This window comes from Oncorhynchus keta, unplaced genomic scaffold (assembly GCF_023373465.1).
Source record: "Oncorhynchus keta strain PuntledgeMale-10-30-2019 unplaced genomic scaffold, Oket_V2 Un_contig_28413_pilon_pilon, whole genome shotgun sequence".
In the NCBI taxonomy this organism is placed as follows: Eukaryota; Metazoa; Chordata; class Actinopteri; order Salmoniformes; family Salmonidae; genus Oncorhynchus; species Oncorhynchus keta.
In genome coordinates, this window is record NW_026286026.1 from 94,396 (window position 1) to 114,219 (window position 19,824).

General features: G+C 40.6%; 1 protein-coding gene across 4 annotated transcripts; it reads left to right on the forward strand.

Annotated features, from left to right (window-relative positions):
• The first annotated feature begins 57 nt into the window (after nt 1-57).
• On the forward strand, nt 58-19,725 carry LOC118391367 (amyloid beta precursor protein binding family B member 1-like). Of its 4 annotated transcripts, none has more exons than XM_035782707.2 (14): nt 58-352; nt 2,027-2,835; nt 3,028-3,233; nt 7,547-7,609; nt 7,759-7,835; nt 7,910-7,970; nt 8,091-8,237; nt 8,329-8,456; nt 10,388-10,502; nt 10,657-10,741; nt 11,493-11,588; nt 12,039-12,154; nt 12,309-12,485; nt 14,369-19,725. In XM_035782707.2, exons 1-14 carry the CDS (start codon nt 327-329, stop codon nt 14,528-14,530), a joined length of 2,268 nt encoding a protein of 755 aa, XP_035638600.1. In that variant the 5' UTR covers nt 58-326; the 3' UTR covers nt 14,531-19,725. The 4 variants fall into 4 exon arrangements, with proteins under 4 accessions (XP_035638600.1, XP_035638602.1, XP_035638604.1 ...); XM_035782709.2 differs by having other exon boundaries at nt 11,493-11,573; XM_035782711.2 differs by lacking the exon at nt 58-352 and adding an exon at nt 1,223-1,355.
• The last annotated feature ends 99 nt before the right edge of the window (nt 19,726-19,824 follow it).

Genomic DNA, 19,824 nt, shown 5'->3' on the forward strand with positions numbered 1-19,824 from the left:
TGCCTTGACCTGTCGTTTGCCTGCCCCTGTTGATGTAAAAAACATTGTTACTTCAACACAGTCTGCATTTTGGTCTTACCTGAAACACAATAGCTGACTGATAAATACAGCAGCCAATACAACTCACGGCTGGGGAGTTTTAAAGAAGAGTGAACTCGGGATGGCGGTAGGCTATAGCAGTTATTTGTTCAGACCCATAACCATGCAATCTTAATGAAGAGAAAGGGAAGTAATCTGCATCTTATTCTAGTTCTATATTATTCAAGTATGTCATTACAATGAAGATCTGGAAAACATAACTTTTAACTGTTGAATGCAAGGAAATAATGAAGCAACAATCGAGAAAGAACAGGTATGCAAATACGCACATTGCACAATGTTAAAGTAAAATATTTTGAAATGTATACATGCGTCAGCTTACAGCCCAATTGTAACTGTGTAGGAGGTATGTCCTGCACCAGCATCATTATTAAATTTAGCTAACATTAGATAGTTAGAGAGAATCTGACCTTTACCTTGATTCAGGAGTCTATTAGTCTCGTCCAGATCATCATGGCTTTTGTTGTTCTTTATGATAACCACATTAGCAGCTAAATAGCATTTCATTTTGGGGGAGTAAAAACAGATGAATATATTGATAAAAGTCACCTTATTGTAGAGAGATTTACAAGGTTATCAAAACGTCATGCCAAGGTAAGCCTACATGAACCACAGCCCTTATTTTAAGTGTTTCTAAAATCCCATATGGGGAAAAATTAATGGTGGAAAAACGATTTTAAACATTTCCTGTTTGCACACTAGGTTTTATGGGAATTATGACTCATACTGTGGTACTCTAATCAATCCACACTCAAAGAGATTTGTTTACTGGAGCTTGTTTCATTTACTTACCCAAGAGAGCATAGCTACATCTATGGGCATTTATGTTTTTCTGTCTTGTGTAATGTGCTGTAGCCTATCATAGGCTATGTATTGGTAAAAATAGATAAAACAATCCTTTGGTCTTTTTTGGGCTTGGGCTCATAAAATGTCTTTAATGTAGGGATTATAAAATAAATATATTTATTGTAAGGCTCATCAGGCTCAAGTAGTATCAGACTTGATTTTACAAGCTGATCAAAGCTCTAATCAAATCCAGACATATGCTTTAGAATGACACTTCCGGTCATGAATACCATTGGTTTAGGGGCAAAGCAGTTGGATGGGGTGAAATTTCAGTTTTTCCCATGTCGCTTTTTTTTTGTTGCCAAAATGTGCAATCTGCACTCCGACCTGCAAAAGGCAGCAATACGTAACACAGCATCGAGTCTGCCGGAAAGCCACACGAAGAAGATCTATTTACCGCTGAAATAAAGGTGAGAGGAAAACTAAAGCGAGGAAAATACAATTCAGGGTAAGTTACCAGGTCAATTAAGTTATTTAGAGAGCGTCGCTGACACACACGTGTGTGTTTATAATGGGATAATAATGGTGTTACGAGTCAACTAGCTAGCAAACAGTAGCTAGCTTGCCAACTCGATTCATTTTGACCGCATATAAACTATGATACACAATCTAACGTTAGTTATAAAGCTAGATAGACGTGTGCCACACGTGATTAGATATAAATAGTGATAGCCTAGAAAACTAACGTTAGCTGGCTACATTCCAATATACTGTATTTTCTTCTGTAGAGCTTGCTAGGTGTGCTGTCCTCTGTCCCTCGTTTTTATTGCATAGTAGCATCTAGCTAATATGCAGTGGGCCCTTACCTAACTAGCGTACAGTTTGTGTTGCCTATAGCCTTGGATTCCTGGTGGGAGGAGCTCAAATCACTGCATAACAATCGTTGCCAGTAGCTAACTAACGGTTGGCAACCATATGCCTGCTATATTTTTGTAATGAGATGAGATCTATCTAATGCAGACCATTTAAACACTGATAAATGGACTCAGTCTCCATACATTTGTGTATGTTGTGGTAAACAAACACCTTTAGGCCTACCTCTGTGTGATTTCCTGTTTATGTTTCCCCACATCCCAAAAAGTGGCTCTCAGCTCTCTGCTATGTCTTTGGAGAAGACCTCCGATCTGGCCAATGAGAACACATGTCTGCCGTCCTCACTGACCCTTGACCTCCGCTCCCCACATAGTGCTCTGCTTGATTCTGACCTGAGCAGGAAAGCCAAAGGCACCACCTCCACCAAGAAGCGCCACAATTATGCCACATCCACTCCTCTGGACCTGCTGAATGGCACCAAGGGCGGCAATGACATTGATGAGGATGAGTGCAGTCAGCAGCGAGAGGAGGAGAGGGTCCGGAACCAGGAGAACGAGCAGGGCCAGCACAGCACAGGGACCAATGCCAAGTGGCTCAAGGAGGATCAGAATCAACTGCGCAAGGTGGCAGAGAGGCAGCAGGACCAGAATAGAAATTCTGACCAAGATCTGAATCACAACGAGAGCCCAGAAGGAAACCCCAACCAGAACTCTTTAGTGGCGGACCAGCAGGTGGAGGACAGTGAGCAGAACCCCTCTTCTAAGACCCTGAGGTCCCTGTGCTCTGACCTGAATGAGCCTCTGCTGATCGAAAACTCAGAGGCCCCTCATGGGAAAGAGGAAGAAGAGAAAGAGGAAGATGAGGAAGAGCCTCTACTTCTTCCAACAGGCGGAGAGAGGGACACAGACTCGTCTGAGACGCAAAGTGGCAGTGAGTCTCAGAGAGATGACAGTAGAGAAGTCAAGGAAACCTGCTTGCTGTTTCAGGGCAGAAATGCAGCACCCAGTGATGAGGACTCCAGCTGTATGTCACTGTCTCAGGGCAGCACAGCCAACAGCACGCCGGAAGGTGACCCAGGTAAGAGGGGCAACAAAATGTCTTAACAATGGATAGGCTTTGAGTGAAAGGGTTGTGTATAAGCTTTGCTTTTGCTGTAAACAGGGATTGTGACACAATCAAATAGTTTTCTGGGTTTGAGCATCTATTGTCATCTCTTATTTCCTAGTTCTCTCTTTACATTTATCTCACTTGTTCCTCCTCGTTGTATAGAATCTTACTGGGAGCGCAGTGCGTTTGAGACGGACACAGACCTGCCTGCGGGGTGGATGCGGGTCAGAGACGAGTCCGGTACCTACTACTGGCACATCCCCACAGGCACCACCCAGTGGGAGCCCCCCTCTCCCCTAGAGGAGGGAGAAGCCCCAGAGAGACCCTCCAGTACCTCCCCTGTCATCACACCCAGTGAGGAGCCACAGGTGAGAGTTAGAGGGCAGTGATAGTTTAGTTTATTATGATCCACATTAGCTACTGCATGTGCAGCAGCTACTCTTACTGGTGCCCACATACAAATACATGACACAGTACAGTTATCAGATATTACATTTAAAATAAATAAAATAAAACGCTTTGCTAGGTCTTTCTTTGCTGCATCTGACTATATTACCGGAAAGTAATCAAGATTGGACAAGATCCGAGCCTGAACAACTAGTGCAGTTGATTTTTGTGTCAAACACTTTTTAAAACAGGCATTCCCCTCTCCATCTTCACAACAACTTTGTCATTAAGACTTAACCATGATAACTGACCATCCAATGTTACTACTAGGAGTTCAGCTTCCTCAACTTGTTCAATGGTCACACCCTTTATGCACATCTCCAGTTGAGGTTTAGGTCTTAGATAATGTTTTGAACCAAATACAATGCTTTAAGATGTATTTAAGACCTGTTTATTGTGCAGAGTGTGTGCAATCATCAGCATACATACTAATTTTAAGTTCTTGTAAAACAAGTGGCAAATCATTTGTAAAAAATAGAGGTACTGTACATATCTAATGTTAGAGAAGTTTCCATTGAAGAATACTCTATTGGATAAGTAACTCTCCAACCATGTGATGGCAGGGGACTTAAAGCCGTAACAAGTTAGTTTTTTCAATAAGAAATTATAACATCAAAGGCTGCACTGAAATCTAACAATACATCTCCAAATAGGGCTTTTGTGGTGACCGTATTTACCGCCGCACCGGCAGTCATGAGTCATGACAACAATACAATTCCACCTGACCATTGAGTCACGGTAATCTCCTCTTATGCACTCTGGACATGCGTTAGTAGTACCCAACGCGCCAACGACCATTAGGTCGCTAATGGCCTGGTACTCTGGGATCTATTGTCCCTCTAACCACTTTGACATCAGTGTAAATACAATTGAAAATCACATCAAACACTATCACTATCAAAACAGTATCATGCTTTTAAAACTCACTGCACAGTTATTGATTAATTTGAAAAAAGAAGTTTAATAAGTAATCCTTCTCACCCCCCCCCCCCTTTTAAGATTTAGATGCACTATTGTAAAGTGACTGTTCTACTGGATGTCATAAGGTGAATGCACCAATTTGTAAGTCGCTCTGGATAAGAGCGTCTGCTAAATGACTTAAATGTAAATGTAAATAACAGGTTGAAACTGAGTGGAAAACATGGTTGTTGTGGATGTTGTTTCAATGCTTAACACAACGAAATATACAGTGCTTTCTAAGGCGATTCATTTGGTTTAGTTAGCCTACAATTAGAGTGAATTTGATTTTTAATAGCCTAATAATGGCAATTAAAAATATTTTTATAATTAATAGGCTGACACTACCTTAACTACAGAATATCTCACTACCATGTGTTTCCATCTTCTCTCTCTCCTTCATTCCTTTTTCGAGCTGCAGAGAGAGGGGCTGACAACAGAAATATGTTTATTTGTGATAACAATGTTCTTGAACAGATTTCACTTGGTTTCCCAAATTAAGCACTGGGTAGTTGCAGGAACAGGGTTGGAGAGCCCATGGCATACAGAGATTGGGCGGAATATCACCTGTCATGAAACGAGAGGCTGCATGCTCCTCAAACAGGGGTTGATGCATGTAGTGAAATAACCGGAGGAGCCTACCAGGCATGATAGAAAAATGAACCACCTGGAAATGTGCCCCTGTTCCTTACCATAATGGGTTATTCTAAATCTAAACTGATTTGACTTAGTAGTAAAGACAAGATTAAATTGAGAATAGTCTGATGGGTGAAAATATGATCACGTGAGAGAACGGTGTGTGCAGCCTGGAGCAAGGAACAGAGCGCAAGCTTTTTTTGTTGTGACTTTCTCAAATCATCAATAGCTTATAGTCTAATCTTGCAGCCCATATGTTTTTATTTCTAAGGTTTGTACCATTCACAACTAAATTTGCCAAATAACTCTAAATCTAACAAATACAGTTGAAGTCGGAAGTTTGCATACACTTTAGCCAAATACATTTAAACTCTGTTTTTCACAATTCCTGACATTTAATACTAGTAAAAATTCCCTGTCTTAAGTCAGTTAGGATCATCACTTTATTTTAAGAATGTGAAATGTCAGAATAATGGTAGTGATTTATTTCAGCTTTTATTTCTTTCATCACATTCTCAGTGGGTCAGAAGTTTACATACACTCAATTAGTATTCGGGAGCATTGCCTTTAAATTGTTTAACTTGTGTCAAATGTTTCGGGTAGCCAACTTTGGAAGTATGCTTGGGTTCATTGTCCATTTGGAAGAACCATTTGTGACCCAGCTTTAACTTCCTGACTGATGTCTTGAGATGTTGCTTCAATATATCCACATAATTTTCCTCCTCATGATGCCATCTATTTTGTGCAGTGCACCAGTCCCACCTGCAGCAAAGCACCCCCACAACATGATGCTGCCACCCCTGTGCTTCACGGTTTGGTTGGTGGTCTTCGGCTTGCAAGCCTCCCCCTTTTTTCTCCAAACATAACAATGGTCATTATGGCCAAGCAGTTCTATTTTTGTTTCATCAGACCAGAGGACATTTCTCCAAAAAGTACGATCTTTGTCCCCATGTGCAGTTGCAAACGCTAGTCTGGCTTTTCTATGGCGGTTTTGGAGCAGTGGCTTCTTCCTTGTTGAGTGGCCTTTCAGGTTATGTCGATATAGGACTCGTTTTACTGTGGATATGGATAATTTTGTACCTGTTTCCTCCAGCATCTTCACAAGGTCCTTTGCTGTTCTTGGATTGATTTGCACTTTTCGCACCAAAGTACGTTCATCTCTAGGAGACAGAATGCGTCTCCTTCCTGAGCGGTATGATGGCTGCATGGTCCCATGGTGTTTATACTTGTGTACTATTGTTTGTACAGACAAATGTTGTAACTTCAGGCGTTTGGAAATTTCTCCCAAGAATGAACCAGACTTGTGGAGGTCTACAATTGTTTTTCTGAGGTCTTGGCTGATTTATTTTTATTTTCCTGTGATGTCAAGCGTAGAGGCACTGAGTTTGAAGGTAGGCCTTGAAATACATCCACAGGTACACCTCCAATTGACTCAAATGATGTCAATTGACTCAAATGATGTCAATTAGCCTATCAGAAGCTTCTAAAGCCATGATATAATTTTCTGGAATTTTCCAAGCTGTTTAAAGGCACGGTCAACTTAGTGTATGTAAACGTCTGACCCACTGGAATTGTGATACAGTGAAATATTATGTCTGTAAACAATTGTTGGAAAAATGACTTGTGTCATACACAAAGTAGATGTCCGAACCAACTTGCCAAATCTATAGTTTGTTAAAAAGATATTTGTGGAGTGGTTGAAAAATACATTTTAATGACTCCAACCTAAGTGTATGTAAACTTCCGACTTCAAATGTAGGACCGTTTTCAAATGATCACTTTTGAGTTCAAAATAGCCACTTCGCCTCGGAATGGGAAAAATATTTTTTATATTTTATTCAGCTACTTTTATTCTTCTTACTATAAAGTCATATAATGTACAATTATGGCACAGGATTTATAAGCATATATTGTCTGCTAAGTGGACAAGCCAGTGGCATGGCACATAGCCAGGTAACATACAGTAGGCCAACTCATATTCTGCTCTTCTGAAATACATTTTCTTCATATCGTTGTTTATTTAGACCTGCCTAAAATAAATAATGGATTTATTCTGATGGTGTATATTATTCATTTTTTTTTATTAGATTCAATGGCGCACATCTGTGGCTTGAATACAGCTTGGAGGCCTGGAGATGCTAAACCTGTTTATTTTAATTAACTGTCAGTTACCGTGAGACCGGCAGTCTTTTGCATGACAATAACCGCCTGATAAAATGTAATGACCGCCACAGCCCTCGCTCCAACTGCAGTATCTTATTATACATTTATTTTAGCCAATCATCAATCATCTCAGTCAGTGCATTACAAGTTGAGTGCGCTTTCCTATTCGCATGCTTGTTCTTTGAAAAATAGCATTTTATTTGTTCAAACACAATTTTCTCCCCTCAGTTTTTGAAGAACAGGCAGCAAACTGATTGGGTGGCTGTTAGACCAGCAAAGGGTGCTTTACTATTTTTAGGTAGTGGAATTACTTTAGCTTCCTTCCATGTCTGTGGACACAGTCCTTTAGGTTTTGGCCTGACTGTGGCAATTAGGGTCACACAGTCATTGTATTTCCATTTAAGCACCCACTGCTAGTGCTAACGGATTTAGTTTCCTACTTCTAATTGGTCCTTGTCTCTTTTTTTTGTATCTTCAGTTGACGTGTAGTAGTCTCACCCAGTCCCGCCCCAACAGGTTTAATGACGAGGAGTTCTGGAAGGTGAGTGCCAAATGTACTTGAAACAAACCTAACATCAATGCAGTTTGCAAACCTTTTTTCAGATGTTTTCAATGTTTAGATATCAACTGCTTATTATCTCAAATGTGGAAATGTGACTTCTTACTGTTGTTGGGTTGGTATGTCTTCAGGAGGAAGATGCAATGGCTGATCAGACCCTGAAGGATTTTGAAGGAGCCACATTGCGTTATGCCTCTATCAATCTCAGGTGAGTCCCCCCTCCCTTCAGGTACAATGTATTATCATTGTATGCTTATATTGTCTGATTCCTTTCACATCCAGCTGTTCACAGTCTGACGGAAAGGAGAAGATGAGCTCACTCATCAATGACCTGGACGCTAAGGTACAAATAGACATAACCAATCAACCAATCATTCCACTCCCATCCCACACACATTCTTTTCTGTTTTAACACTCAACATGCTCTTAATCACTCTTTCCCTCTCCTCGTGTCTCTCAAAAGGTTTTTGCTGTGCGGTCTCTGGGCTGGGTGGAGATATCAGAGGAGGAGATGGCTCCAGGGAAGAGCAGCGTGGCTGTCAACAACTGCATCAGACAGCTCTCCTACCACAAACACAACCTGCACGACACGGCTGGGATCTGGGGAGAGGTCAGAGAATGGCTTATGTGTGGGAATATTACCTGGATAGTGTTGGTAGAACAATGTTAAGAGGAATGTTCTGTAATGTGTTTTCACACAGGGAAAAGACATGCTCCTTGTTCTGGAGAATGAGACCTTGAACCTGATTGATCCTTTGGGCCAGACTCTGCTGCACACCCAGCCTATCGTCAGCATCCGAGTGTGGGGAGTGGGCCGGGACAACGGCAGGTCAGTCCCCTGCTACTCTAACTACACTTCACAAAAACCAAAACGCAACATGTAAAGTGTTGGTCCCAAGTTTCATGAGCTGAAAGTAAACATCCTAAACAGTTTCCATACACTCAAAAAGCTTATTACGCTCTAACTTTGTGCACAAATTTGTTTACATCCCTGTTAGTGAGCATTTTTCCTTTGCCAAAATAATACCTGACAGATGTGGCATATCAACAAGCTGATGAAACAGCATGGCCATTACACAGGTGCACTTTGTGCTGTGGTTGTGCAGTTTTGTCACACGACACAATGTCACAGATGTCAAGTTTTGAGGGAGCGTGCAGTGAATGTCCACCAGAGCTGTTGCCAGAGAATTGAATGTTCATTTCTCTACCATAAGCCGCCTCTGTTTTTTTTGGAGAATTTTGCAGTACGCCCAACCAGCCTCACAACCACAGACCATGTGTATGGCGTTGTGTGGGAGAGTGCTTTGCTGATGTTAACGTTCTGAACAGAGTGCCCCGTGGTGGTGGGGTTATGTTATGGGTAGTCATAAGCTATGGACCACGAACACAATTGCATTTTAACGATGGCAATTTGAGATCACAGAGATACCGTGATGAGATCCTGGTGCCCATTGTCGTGCCGTTCATCCGCCGCCATCATCTCATGTTTCAGCATGATAATGCACGGCCCCATGTCGCAAGGATCTGTACACAATTCCTGGAAGCTGAAAATGTCCCAGTTCTTCCATGGCCTGCATACTCACCAGACATGTCACCCATTGAGCATGTTTGGTATGTTCTGGATCAACGTGTAAGACGGTATGTTCCAGTTCCCGCCAATATCCAGCAACATCGCATAGCCATTGAAGAGGAGTGGGACAATTCCACAGGCCACAATCAACAGCCTGATTAACTCTATGAGAAGATGTGTCGTGCTACATGAGGCAATTGATAGGATAGGATAAAGTAATCCTTCTCACCCCCCCCTTAAAAGATTTAGATGCACTATTGTAAAGTGGCTGTTCCACTGGATGTCATAAGGTGAATGCACCAATTTGTAAGTCGCTCTGGATAAGAGCGTCTGCTAAATTACTTAAATGTAATGTAAATGTAATTGGTGGTCACACCAGATATTGACAGGTTTGCTGATCCACGCCCCTACCGTCTTAAAAAAAAAGGTTTCTGTGACCATCAGAGGCATATCTGTATTCCCAGTCATGTGAAAGCCATAGACTAGGGCCTCATTTATTTATTTTAATTGACTGATTTCCTTATATGAACTGTGTGCAATCTTTAAAGTTGTTGCATGTTGCGTTTATATTTTCAGTATACATTTCTTTATATTTAATCCATATTTGAATACTAAAAATATGTGTGCCAGTTTACTACAGACAATGTTTCTTATTTTGGTTTTATTTGTCTGGCTTTTGTTGCCTTATTTTGTGAACCCTGCTTTTTCTGTTGAATTTATTAATTTGGGGTTCTCTCTCTAACCGGCTGCACTTGGGCACACAGGGAGAGGTAGTGTATTGTTATTGTCGTATCCACCATCTTCCGTCATGTCACATAGAATTGATCATAGTTGTGGTTTTCATAGTTAGCATATTGATTCCACACCCCTATCCCATAATGTTCAATCACACCCATGATTTCTCAATCACACCCATGACTTTCTGATCAGTTTCTATAGACGAGAATGTTTGCTTAGCTATTAATCATAGTTTGACAACACTAAGTGTTCCCAGTCCTAATTGTTAGTAAATTTGTTAATTGTTGTATTTGTGAAAGCTTATGCTATTAGGTTGCTAGTTCTCTTGAGTAAATCCTGATATTATCAAAATGTATTGATTTCAGCATTGTCCATTTCATCTGCCTCAATTGTCATGATCAGCCTTTATAACGGCCTCTCAAGAGACGCCTCTTTGTTTGTGTTAACTTTAGGGACTTTGCCTACGTGGCGAGAGACAAACTCACTCATGTTCTGAAGTGCCATGTGTTCAGGTGTGATACACCTGCTAAGAACATTGCCACCAGCATGCATGACATCTGCTCTAAGGTAAGCCCATCTGCACCATACTCAGTTCTCCACGTTGAACCTGAATGAAATCTCCCTTTTTTCACCTAACTTTGGGACTGGGGTTAAGGGGTCGTTTGTGTCTTTATTTTTTGACATGTTGTATCGGGTCTTTCCTGTCATTCCTTTTCTGTAGATAATGGCCCAGAGGAAATCATCCAAGTCCTCTCTGAACAGACTCAACATAGACCCCTCTAAACTGGTGGACATTCCTTTCCAGGGTAAAACACTGGCACTTGATGTATGACGTAGGTTTGGTGGTATACCGTATACCGGGGTGTTTGTGAGTTAGTCCCTAGTCACTTGGTGTTTGTTTACAAGCACAGAATAACGAGAGACTGGAGTCTTATGAGTTACTCACTGTTGTGCAGCATGCGCCATGTGATCTAATTGCATTATGGAATTCACAACTAAATGGTTGCCAGCTAGATATCTAATAACAATTAAGTTAACTGTCTAAAATGTGTTAAATGCTCTGCAGTTGTGCATTTGTTCTGCTAATTTAGTAGCTAGTTAGCTGTCTAGCTAAGTGGTTAGCTTGGTAACAGCAGAAAATCTCTTCCTGGATCAGGTGCCTAATATTTGTTTTGTGCGTGCAAGCAAAATGTGAGTAGCATTTTTGAGTTAGTTGTATAGTTTAGGTCAGATGCTATAAAATGTTTGCTTTGCGCTCATTAGCATTTAGTTAGCATTCTGAATGGGATTTTACATATACTTGTTACTCTAATCTGAAGGTTAGCAATGCTATCAGTGGGGTTTGAAAACAGCGTCCTTTGTGTTCAGTGCTGGTATTACCAAATATCCTGGTATGTTACAAGGTCGGTATGACAATCTGGATTCTGCCAGAGCCTAGTATGACCATATACTTACTGTATAATCTAAAACCAAATGTATTTATGGGCAACTTCAGGTCCTTTGTATGGTTTTAATAGGATGTCACAGTGGTTTTCTGTCTGTCTCCTCTCCCTACAGAATTCCCTGCACCAAAGAATGAATTAGTCCAGTCCTTCCAGGTACGTTACCTGGGTAACGTGCCGGTGGCTAAACCCGTAGGTAAGGAACGCTTTGGTAAGGAATGCTTTTTCTTCTCTTTCCTAGAGTTGTGATGGTGTGTATTGAATTACATTTCAGGTAAACGTGTGTATGTTTCTCGGTCACTGCCTGTATTTAACCTTCCAGTTGTCCTCCCGTATGTTGGTACTGTAATTAAATGAATACTGACTTTCAACTAAGTTGGGGTTCACTTAATGAAATGCACTCAATATAAATTGACTTATTGAATGTCTCAAAGTATTGCATGTGTTCTACTAATTTCTTCTACAGGTTGTGATACTGATGTCTTATTGTGTGATGTCTCGACTGCTATGAGCTATCCTCTTGTTAGGGATATTGAGCTATTATCTAACACTTGGTTTTCTGTGAAGTATGAACTAACACAATTCCTTCCTTTTTCCTGAAATTCTCAGGTATTGAGTGTACTCAGATGTGCAGCTAACCTGAGTGGTCTGTCCTATCCAGGTATGGACCTAGTCAACGTAGCCCTCAACACAGCAATCAATTCCAAAGAGAAGGAAGAGTGGACGCCAGTTACTGTGAACGTGGCTTCAGCCACACTTACAATAGTCACAGCTGAGGTGAGCACACACACAGATAGTTAAACACACAAATGTACATGCACAATCTCAAAAATATATATATTTTTAATGTCTTTCCAATATGAAGCTCTGAGGTTGTTTAAATTGCTGTGGGAATAGTCTGACCCAAGGTGTTCTGTTGTGTTCCCTGCAGACAGAGGAGGTTCTTTCTGAGTGCCGGGTGCGGTTCCTGTCCTTCATAGGCGTGGGGAAGGACGTCCACACCTTTGCCTTCATCATGGCCGAGGGCCCCGGGGACTTCATCTGCCACATGTTCTGGTGTGAGCCCAACGCTGCCAGCCTTAGTGAGGCTGTGCAGGCCGCCTGCATGGTGAGTGCAACGTTTCTGTCAGCCAACGATTGAGGGCTTTTGGCCAATACAAATGCATTCAAGCAGACAAATAAAAACTTTGCTGGACACATTGTCCAGCAGAAAATATCCTTATAAAAATAAATATCCTTTATAAAGTTGTAGCGGTATTTATTAGAGAGGGGTAAAGAGAGATTTTGTTCGGGCGCCAGGCAGGTATTAACCCTGCCGAAAGGAAAAGAGTAGAATAGAGAGAGTACCACTACCAGACCCACACACATCAGCAGAAGAGACTGCCTAGAGTGTAGCCTGTTTACCAGATAGCCAGTGGAGAGAAGAGAATACACACCATATAAAACCCACACATCACAGCACGGGTAACCCCAACAAGAATACCTCATACAATAATAATACTAATAATGGCAGAGCAATTTAACAGGAACTTCATACAAGAAAGAACCCAGTCATCAACAGAGGATTTGCAATAATCTGTATTATCTTCCAGTGGATGAGTGCAGAGGGTATGAATGTGGGGGGTGTTCATAGACATAACAAAGGCCTTAAAAATGTCCACAATCTTCTCGGCCACATGTCATTAGTACACCTCACCTCAATACAGTTCACATAACAATACACAACTTACAAGCAACCTCCCTTTTAACTAAAATGTCCACACAAATACTTCTGACAGGGCAATAATAGTCCAGCTCTAATGAACATCAATGGGAAGTGCATTTGAAAAATAGAGAGTCTGTTGCAGGGTAAAGCACTGGGATGATAGAGGAAGGAGAAAGAACGAGAGATCTTAGCTGTGGTCTTCAGGTGTGCTGGTGTACTGTCCGATGGTTTGCTGGTTTGTATGTTAAAGCTTTGCAACAATGTTGCTACTAATCCATGCGATCCATAACGGGCGCGGTCCCAAACGAAAACAACCACGACCTAGAGTGATCACACCGATGATTGAGTTAAATACTTTATAAACTACACACGCTGAAAACAAACAACTTCTACAGCACACACATTCAAACTATCGCGCCTCCCAAAAGAGCTGAAAGAGCTGTCTTTATTTCCTCCTTCCTTACTGCTCATGCTCTCTTAAAGTGGCAGTGCACAGTGAAGGCTCCGTGCAGATTTTGCCACAAAGTACATTGGCTATGCACAGAGGTTGGTTCAGGTTGTCTTTCAGTCATATCTTCTCTCTACTCCGCCTGTCTGTGTTGAGCTCACACTGTCGCTAGTAAACTTTCAACATTGTATCAACTGGTGCTGCCCCGCAAAGCTACCCATGTCAGTGAGTTCGTGACAGCTCTATGCACACAGGGGAGAAGTGTTCTGCTATTTTATGTTTTGCTAGACATCCCTGTAAGAGAATGTACAGAAATGTCATACGAGTCCAGCATGGAGTATTTAGATGAAGTCATTTTGCTTCCTTCTCATGCTAGTCTAATGCTTGGTTGTGTAGTTCGCTTAAAAATGCCCAAAACAGTGCAAATGAAGTTGGCTAACTAGCTATGGTACCAAGGATGGAAGCTCAGATAAGTGGACAAATAAATTGACACTGAAACAGAGGATATTGGTAAGCCAGATGGACAGAGATGTGCAAGGAGCCAATGTTCACATGGTAGGCTATCATTCCTCCTTGCATAATTATTGTTGTCACTTCCATGTGGTGTCAATTAAACGGCAGTGGGCACAACTAAAAATGTGAATGGACTTCTATTTGATATGGCAACTTTTTCAGAAACATTAGGTGAGTGGTTCTTCTAAATGGGAGGAGTTTGCAGGGATTGGACTGTTTTACTACGCGGTAATATTAAACATACACAGCCTTGTTGCACCAAATATTTTGAGTCCAAGTTTAATTTTATATTCAGATTTGGTGCTTATGTTGTGACTTTTGACAGCTGCGCTACCAGAAGTGTCTGGACGCCAGGCCCCCCAGTACCAGCTCCTGCCTGCCAGGCCCACCGGCCGACTCCGTGGCACGTCGTGTGGGCTCCAGTGTCAAGAAGGGTGTTCAGAGCCTGCTGGGCAGCTTCAAGAGGTCTGGGTCCCAGACGCCCTGAGAGGTGCCAACCAACTAACCCACTCCAGTCCACCCCCAGGCCCAGCCCACCATGCCAGCCATGGCTCTCCTCACTCCTCCATTCCCTCTCTCTCCCCCCACCCTGAGGTGTTATGGTATAACCTGCTTCCCTCTCAACACCTGTCATCTATTTTAGATGTGATGTCAGAGCCGTGGGCAGTGTGGGCTGCCGGTGTGGTTGGGGTACCAGTGAGCCTAGCACTGCCCACAGCTGCTCCACGCTTTTCACTTCCTTCACGTAATCCTTGGTTGGACAAGTAGGCCATGTTTTCCTTCCATTGTTTGTTTAATCTGTGATCTGTAAAGAGGAAACTGCTGGACTCATGGACAGTGGTTTGAATGAAAGCAATAGTTGGTTAAACTTGGTTTAGTTTGCAAAGTACCAACACTAATTATGCTTAGGAAAGCAGTACTGTTCTGTAACATTGTCTCTGCTGTTTGTTTTGCAGAACAAATATAGTATATTATTTGTGAGGATAGAAATGGAAGAAGTGCAATTGAATTGTGAATGTTGAACTCATGCCATTTGCTTGTGGAACTATCATGTTGGTTTTCATTTTTAAGTAGATTTGAAAGAAATGATTGAGAAATAAAATGGCATGAGAAGTCTGTATAAAATGCATCATGGTGAATGTCAGTGGTGGAAGAACTAAGACTCGCTAGCTACGAATGTAATATTCGGCAAATAAAATGCTAATCGTTTGGGTCATTAAAATCTATACTTTGTACAGTACATTTGTTAATGCCTAAATAGCTTAGCATCCCCTCTTCCATCTGATGGAGCTGGTAAATCAGCAAGTGCATTATCTTTATTTTATAGCTATATTTTTATTTGTATGTGTATTGCAAATTGCACTAAAGTGTAGTTCAGCTCCTCAAATCTGAAATGGAGATGGCATACTTTTAGAGCATGGCTCAAGTTTTAATGAAACCTCAAAGAAAGCTTTGGCTATCTTTTTACTGCACTCCAGCTGTATACCAAGTGGGGGGTACTGTATGTTGGAGTCGAGGAATATATCATCTTTGTGATGCCAAAGCTAGAAGAATCATGTGTTTTTAATGGTGTTCCTCTTCAGATCTACTGTGTGGAAATTGACCTGAAGGTGATTTTACCATCCTTTTGTTATGTTCAGATAACCCAAAAAATGTTGCATCTGTTTAACAACATTTTTCTTTCATGTACATTTTTACACAAACGTGTCAAGTATTATACGCTGTTCCCTCTTCTCTATGCATTTTCAGTCTGTTTTTTGTTACGTCTAAGCAGAGTGACAGAGCTACTGTTAGCTACCGAGGTGTCCCTGCACACTAACATCTGCCAACTTCGGTCTCTTAGCCAATTGGGTCTAAGGGCAGATGGTACGTTTAGTATTGTTGCGATAGACATGACACAACAGTGAAATGCTTATTTACAAGCCCTTAACCAACAATACAGTTCAAATTACACCAAAGTATGTCATTAGCACACACTGTTCATTTAACACCGACATTATTTTATTTTACGTTTTTGGAACTTATGACTGCCCTCGGGTGGGCTTTCAAATAGTCTTGTTCATGAGCAGTGTGTCTGACAACACTATAGGAGAGCTAAGAAGCCTGACACATTCAGTCTACAGAGGGCATTTTGTTATGCAGAGATTGCAATACGGAAAGCGTTGCTTACCCACAGACAGTGTTTTTCTGTGATCGAGACAGACCTAAAGTATGTGTTGGAGTTTCTTCCTTGCGGTGTAAGTCTTACGAACACTTCACTGCATATGAACACGACATCTTTAAAATACTTCATCCCATAGTTGACTGACTAGATTTTCCCCTTTTTTTGAATGCAGTTGGTTCAGAATAAGTTATATTTTTTATGAAATTATATTTTTCTAAGTGTGTATAATATACTGTATCTGTGAGGTAGACATGCCTTTTTTTTTTGCCTCTGTTCTTACCACTGTGGTCACTGGTGCAGCAGTGTTTCCAAATCTGCATCGCTAGACTATAGTTATCCTCCTTCACATTATAGCACCACAGTTCTTCTTCCTCTCTGATCTGTTTTGGACAGCAGTTTGACCAGACAATAATGAATTTGACTAATGCCTTGCTTCAGCTGCTCTGTCACTAAGTTTTGACTCATAAAAACAGAAGTGTGTGTACAATTTAGTTTTTTGGTTTCACACATTCAGAATTATTCTTTTTTAAAAGTTTTTAACTGCATTTGTGCTCCTATAATTGTTACTCCTTACTATACACACTATGTACTCTACTACTTACTATAAGTGTCAGACATTGGTTGCCTTATACAATCAGAGCTTCCTGGTGTTATATTTGATTTTGAATGCACACTGTGTAATGTTGTACCATGCTTTGCTTCTGGAGGCCTCAATACTTTCAAGAAATGTTGTGTTTTGTGGCTATAGATATGACTACATTAATTCAAATGTTTTTCCTTCCATTTCAATAGTGACTGTCACTACATCTCATCCACATATTTCTCACCCGTTTCTTTTCAGTTTTGCTGAGAAACCTGTTTTCACCCGTATATTCACTAGTGTAGATGCCAACCTATGGGAGCACATTGCATGGCTGACCCATAAATGGTATATAAGGACTGACCCCAGACTCAGAACAGGGGAGCTCAGAGGTCTTCTGTGTGTTTCAGCTCTGTGAGGACAAATATAGGACACGATAGGAAGTCTTGGGTATACGTTTAACCTACCCATTGGATCAAGCGTATACATTGGATACGCTTGAGATATTTAGGTTGCTTTGGTGACATTTAAATGATAAATATGTCTAAGGATTAGTCATGGCAATGAAAAAGTCATATGCTTTTCTTTAATTTAATATTAATATTATTGAATGATTACATGTTAAGGGTGAGAAACAGACTTTGATCCAAATGAACCGCAACACTAATATGATAGGGATGTGATCATGTCCTCTGTCATACGCCATGGAAAATATATGTACATTCTCTTGACAAACCTGAACTTTTGTGTGCCTTTTGTTTGTTTCGCATGATGTGTTCAAAGAGTATTAAGAAAACCTTGAAGTGATAGCTTTTGTTCATACTGTATGTGAGCATTTTTTAAATGTTTTGTTTCCTTTAATATCCACTGATGACTGTAATGCAAGAAAAAGGGTTAGTTTTTGTATTATATCTAAAGAATGTAAATGAGATGTTATGTATATGTAGTACCAGTCAAAAGTTTGGACACCCTACTTATTCAAGGGATTTTATTTTTCCTATTTTCTACAAGACATCAAAACTATGAAATAACAATTGATAGTCCCACTAAGTGCAAACCAGATGGGATGGCGTTTCGCAGCAGAATGCTGTGGTAGCCATGCTGGTTAAGTGTGTCTTGAATTCTAAAGAAGTCACATACCATGTCACCAGCAAATCACCATCACACCACCTGCTTCATGGTGGGAACCACACATGCGGAGTTCACCTACTCTGTGTCTCACAAAGACACGGCGGTTGGAACCAAAAATCTCAAATTTGGACTCATCAGATCAAAGGACAGATTTCCACCGGTCTAATGTCCATTGCTAATTTTTCTTGGCCCAAGCAAGTCTCTTCTTATTGGTGTCCTTGAGTAGTGGTTTCTTTGCATCAATTTGACCATGAAAGCCTGTTTCACGCAATCTCCTCTGAACAGTTCATGTTGAGATGTGTCTGTTACTTGAAGTGTTTTTTTAGGGCTTCAGTTAACACTAATGAACTCATCCTCTGCAGCAGAGGTAACTCTGGGTCTTTATTTCCTGTGAAAGTCCTCATGAGAGCCAGTTTCATCATAGCGCTTGATGGTTTTCGCGACTGCACTTGGAAGAAACTTTCAACATTTTTGAAGTGTTCTGTATTGAATGGCCTTCATGTCTTAAAGTAATGATGGACTGTCGTTTCTCTTTGCTTATTTGAGCTTTTCTTGCCAATAATATGGACTTGGTCTTTTAACAAATAGGGCTATCTTCTGTATACCACCCCTACCTTGTCACAACACAAGTGATTGTCTCAAACGGCATTAAGAAGGAAATAAATTCCACAGATTAACTTTTAACTGTGCACACCTGTTAATTTAAATGCATTCCAGGTGACTACCTCATGAAGCTGCTTGAGAGAATGCCAAGAGTGAGCAAAGCTGTCAAGGCAAAGGGTGGCTACTTTGAAAAATCTCAAATCTATTTTGATTTGTTTAACACTATTTTGGTTACTACATGATTCCATATGTGTTATTTCATAGTTTTGATGTCTTCACTATTATTCAACAATGTAGAAAATAGTTTTTTTTTTTTTTACTTTAAAAAGAAACTTGAATGAGTAGATGTGTCCAGACTTTTGTCTGGTACTTTACATGTATATTAAAATCAACTGTCACAGGACAAAATAAAAAGTGGAGCTGTTTCGTTGTGGGCCGTTGTCCGCAACGCTGTGAGTAGCTGGGTGCACATCACCTCATTCAGGATGCACTCCAAACATGGTTTAAAAACAAACAAAAATTGGATTACTTGTAGAAGACCAGATGCATACACAGTTTGCAATGAATGACTTGGAAATGTTTTTTTCATCAATGTGAGTGAGAGACTGAAGAATATTGAGAATTCTCCTCATGCTCCTGGTTGTCTCAGTTTACAGTTGAAAAAAAGAGTACAAACTAACATGAATATTTATGAGGCTGTGTCAATAAAACAAAGCCAACACCATCTACAATTATTTCAACATTTTATTTCCTCCTCTCCACGTTGCCTGCTGTTAATAATCTAAATGAGTTACACACCGGAAGGGGTAAATATAATCACATGTAAATATGCTGTGTTCCAGTTGACAGTCAGTGGATTACCATTTCCATAGCCTCTTCTCCCTCTATTTGGTTTCTTCTCATTTTTCTAATTGTCCTAGCAGTACTTCTGTTGATTTTCAGTATGCAGCCTCATCAGTCCAAACTCCTCTGTTGTCTCACAGACCTTTATGTCTGTCATCATAGGGCATTACGTTTAGATTTACAGTGCCTTCAGAAAGTGTTCACACCCCTTGACTTTTTCCACATTTTTTTTTACAGCCTGAATTATAAATTGATCAAATGTACTTTTTTTTTGTCATTGGCCTTTACACAATGCACCATAATGTCAAAGTGCAATTATGTTTTTTTAATGTTTACAAATTCATTAAAAATTACAAGCTGAGTCAAGTATTCAACCCCTTTGTTATGGAGAAAATGTGTGCAATAATAGTGTTTAACATGATTTTTGAATGTCTACCTGATCTGTACCCCACACAGAATT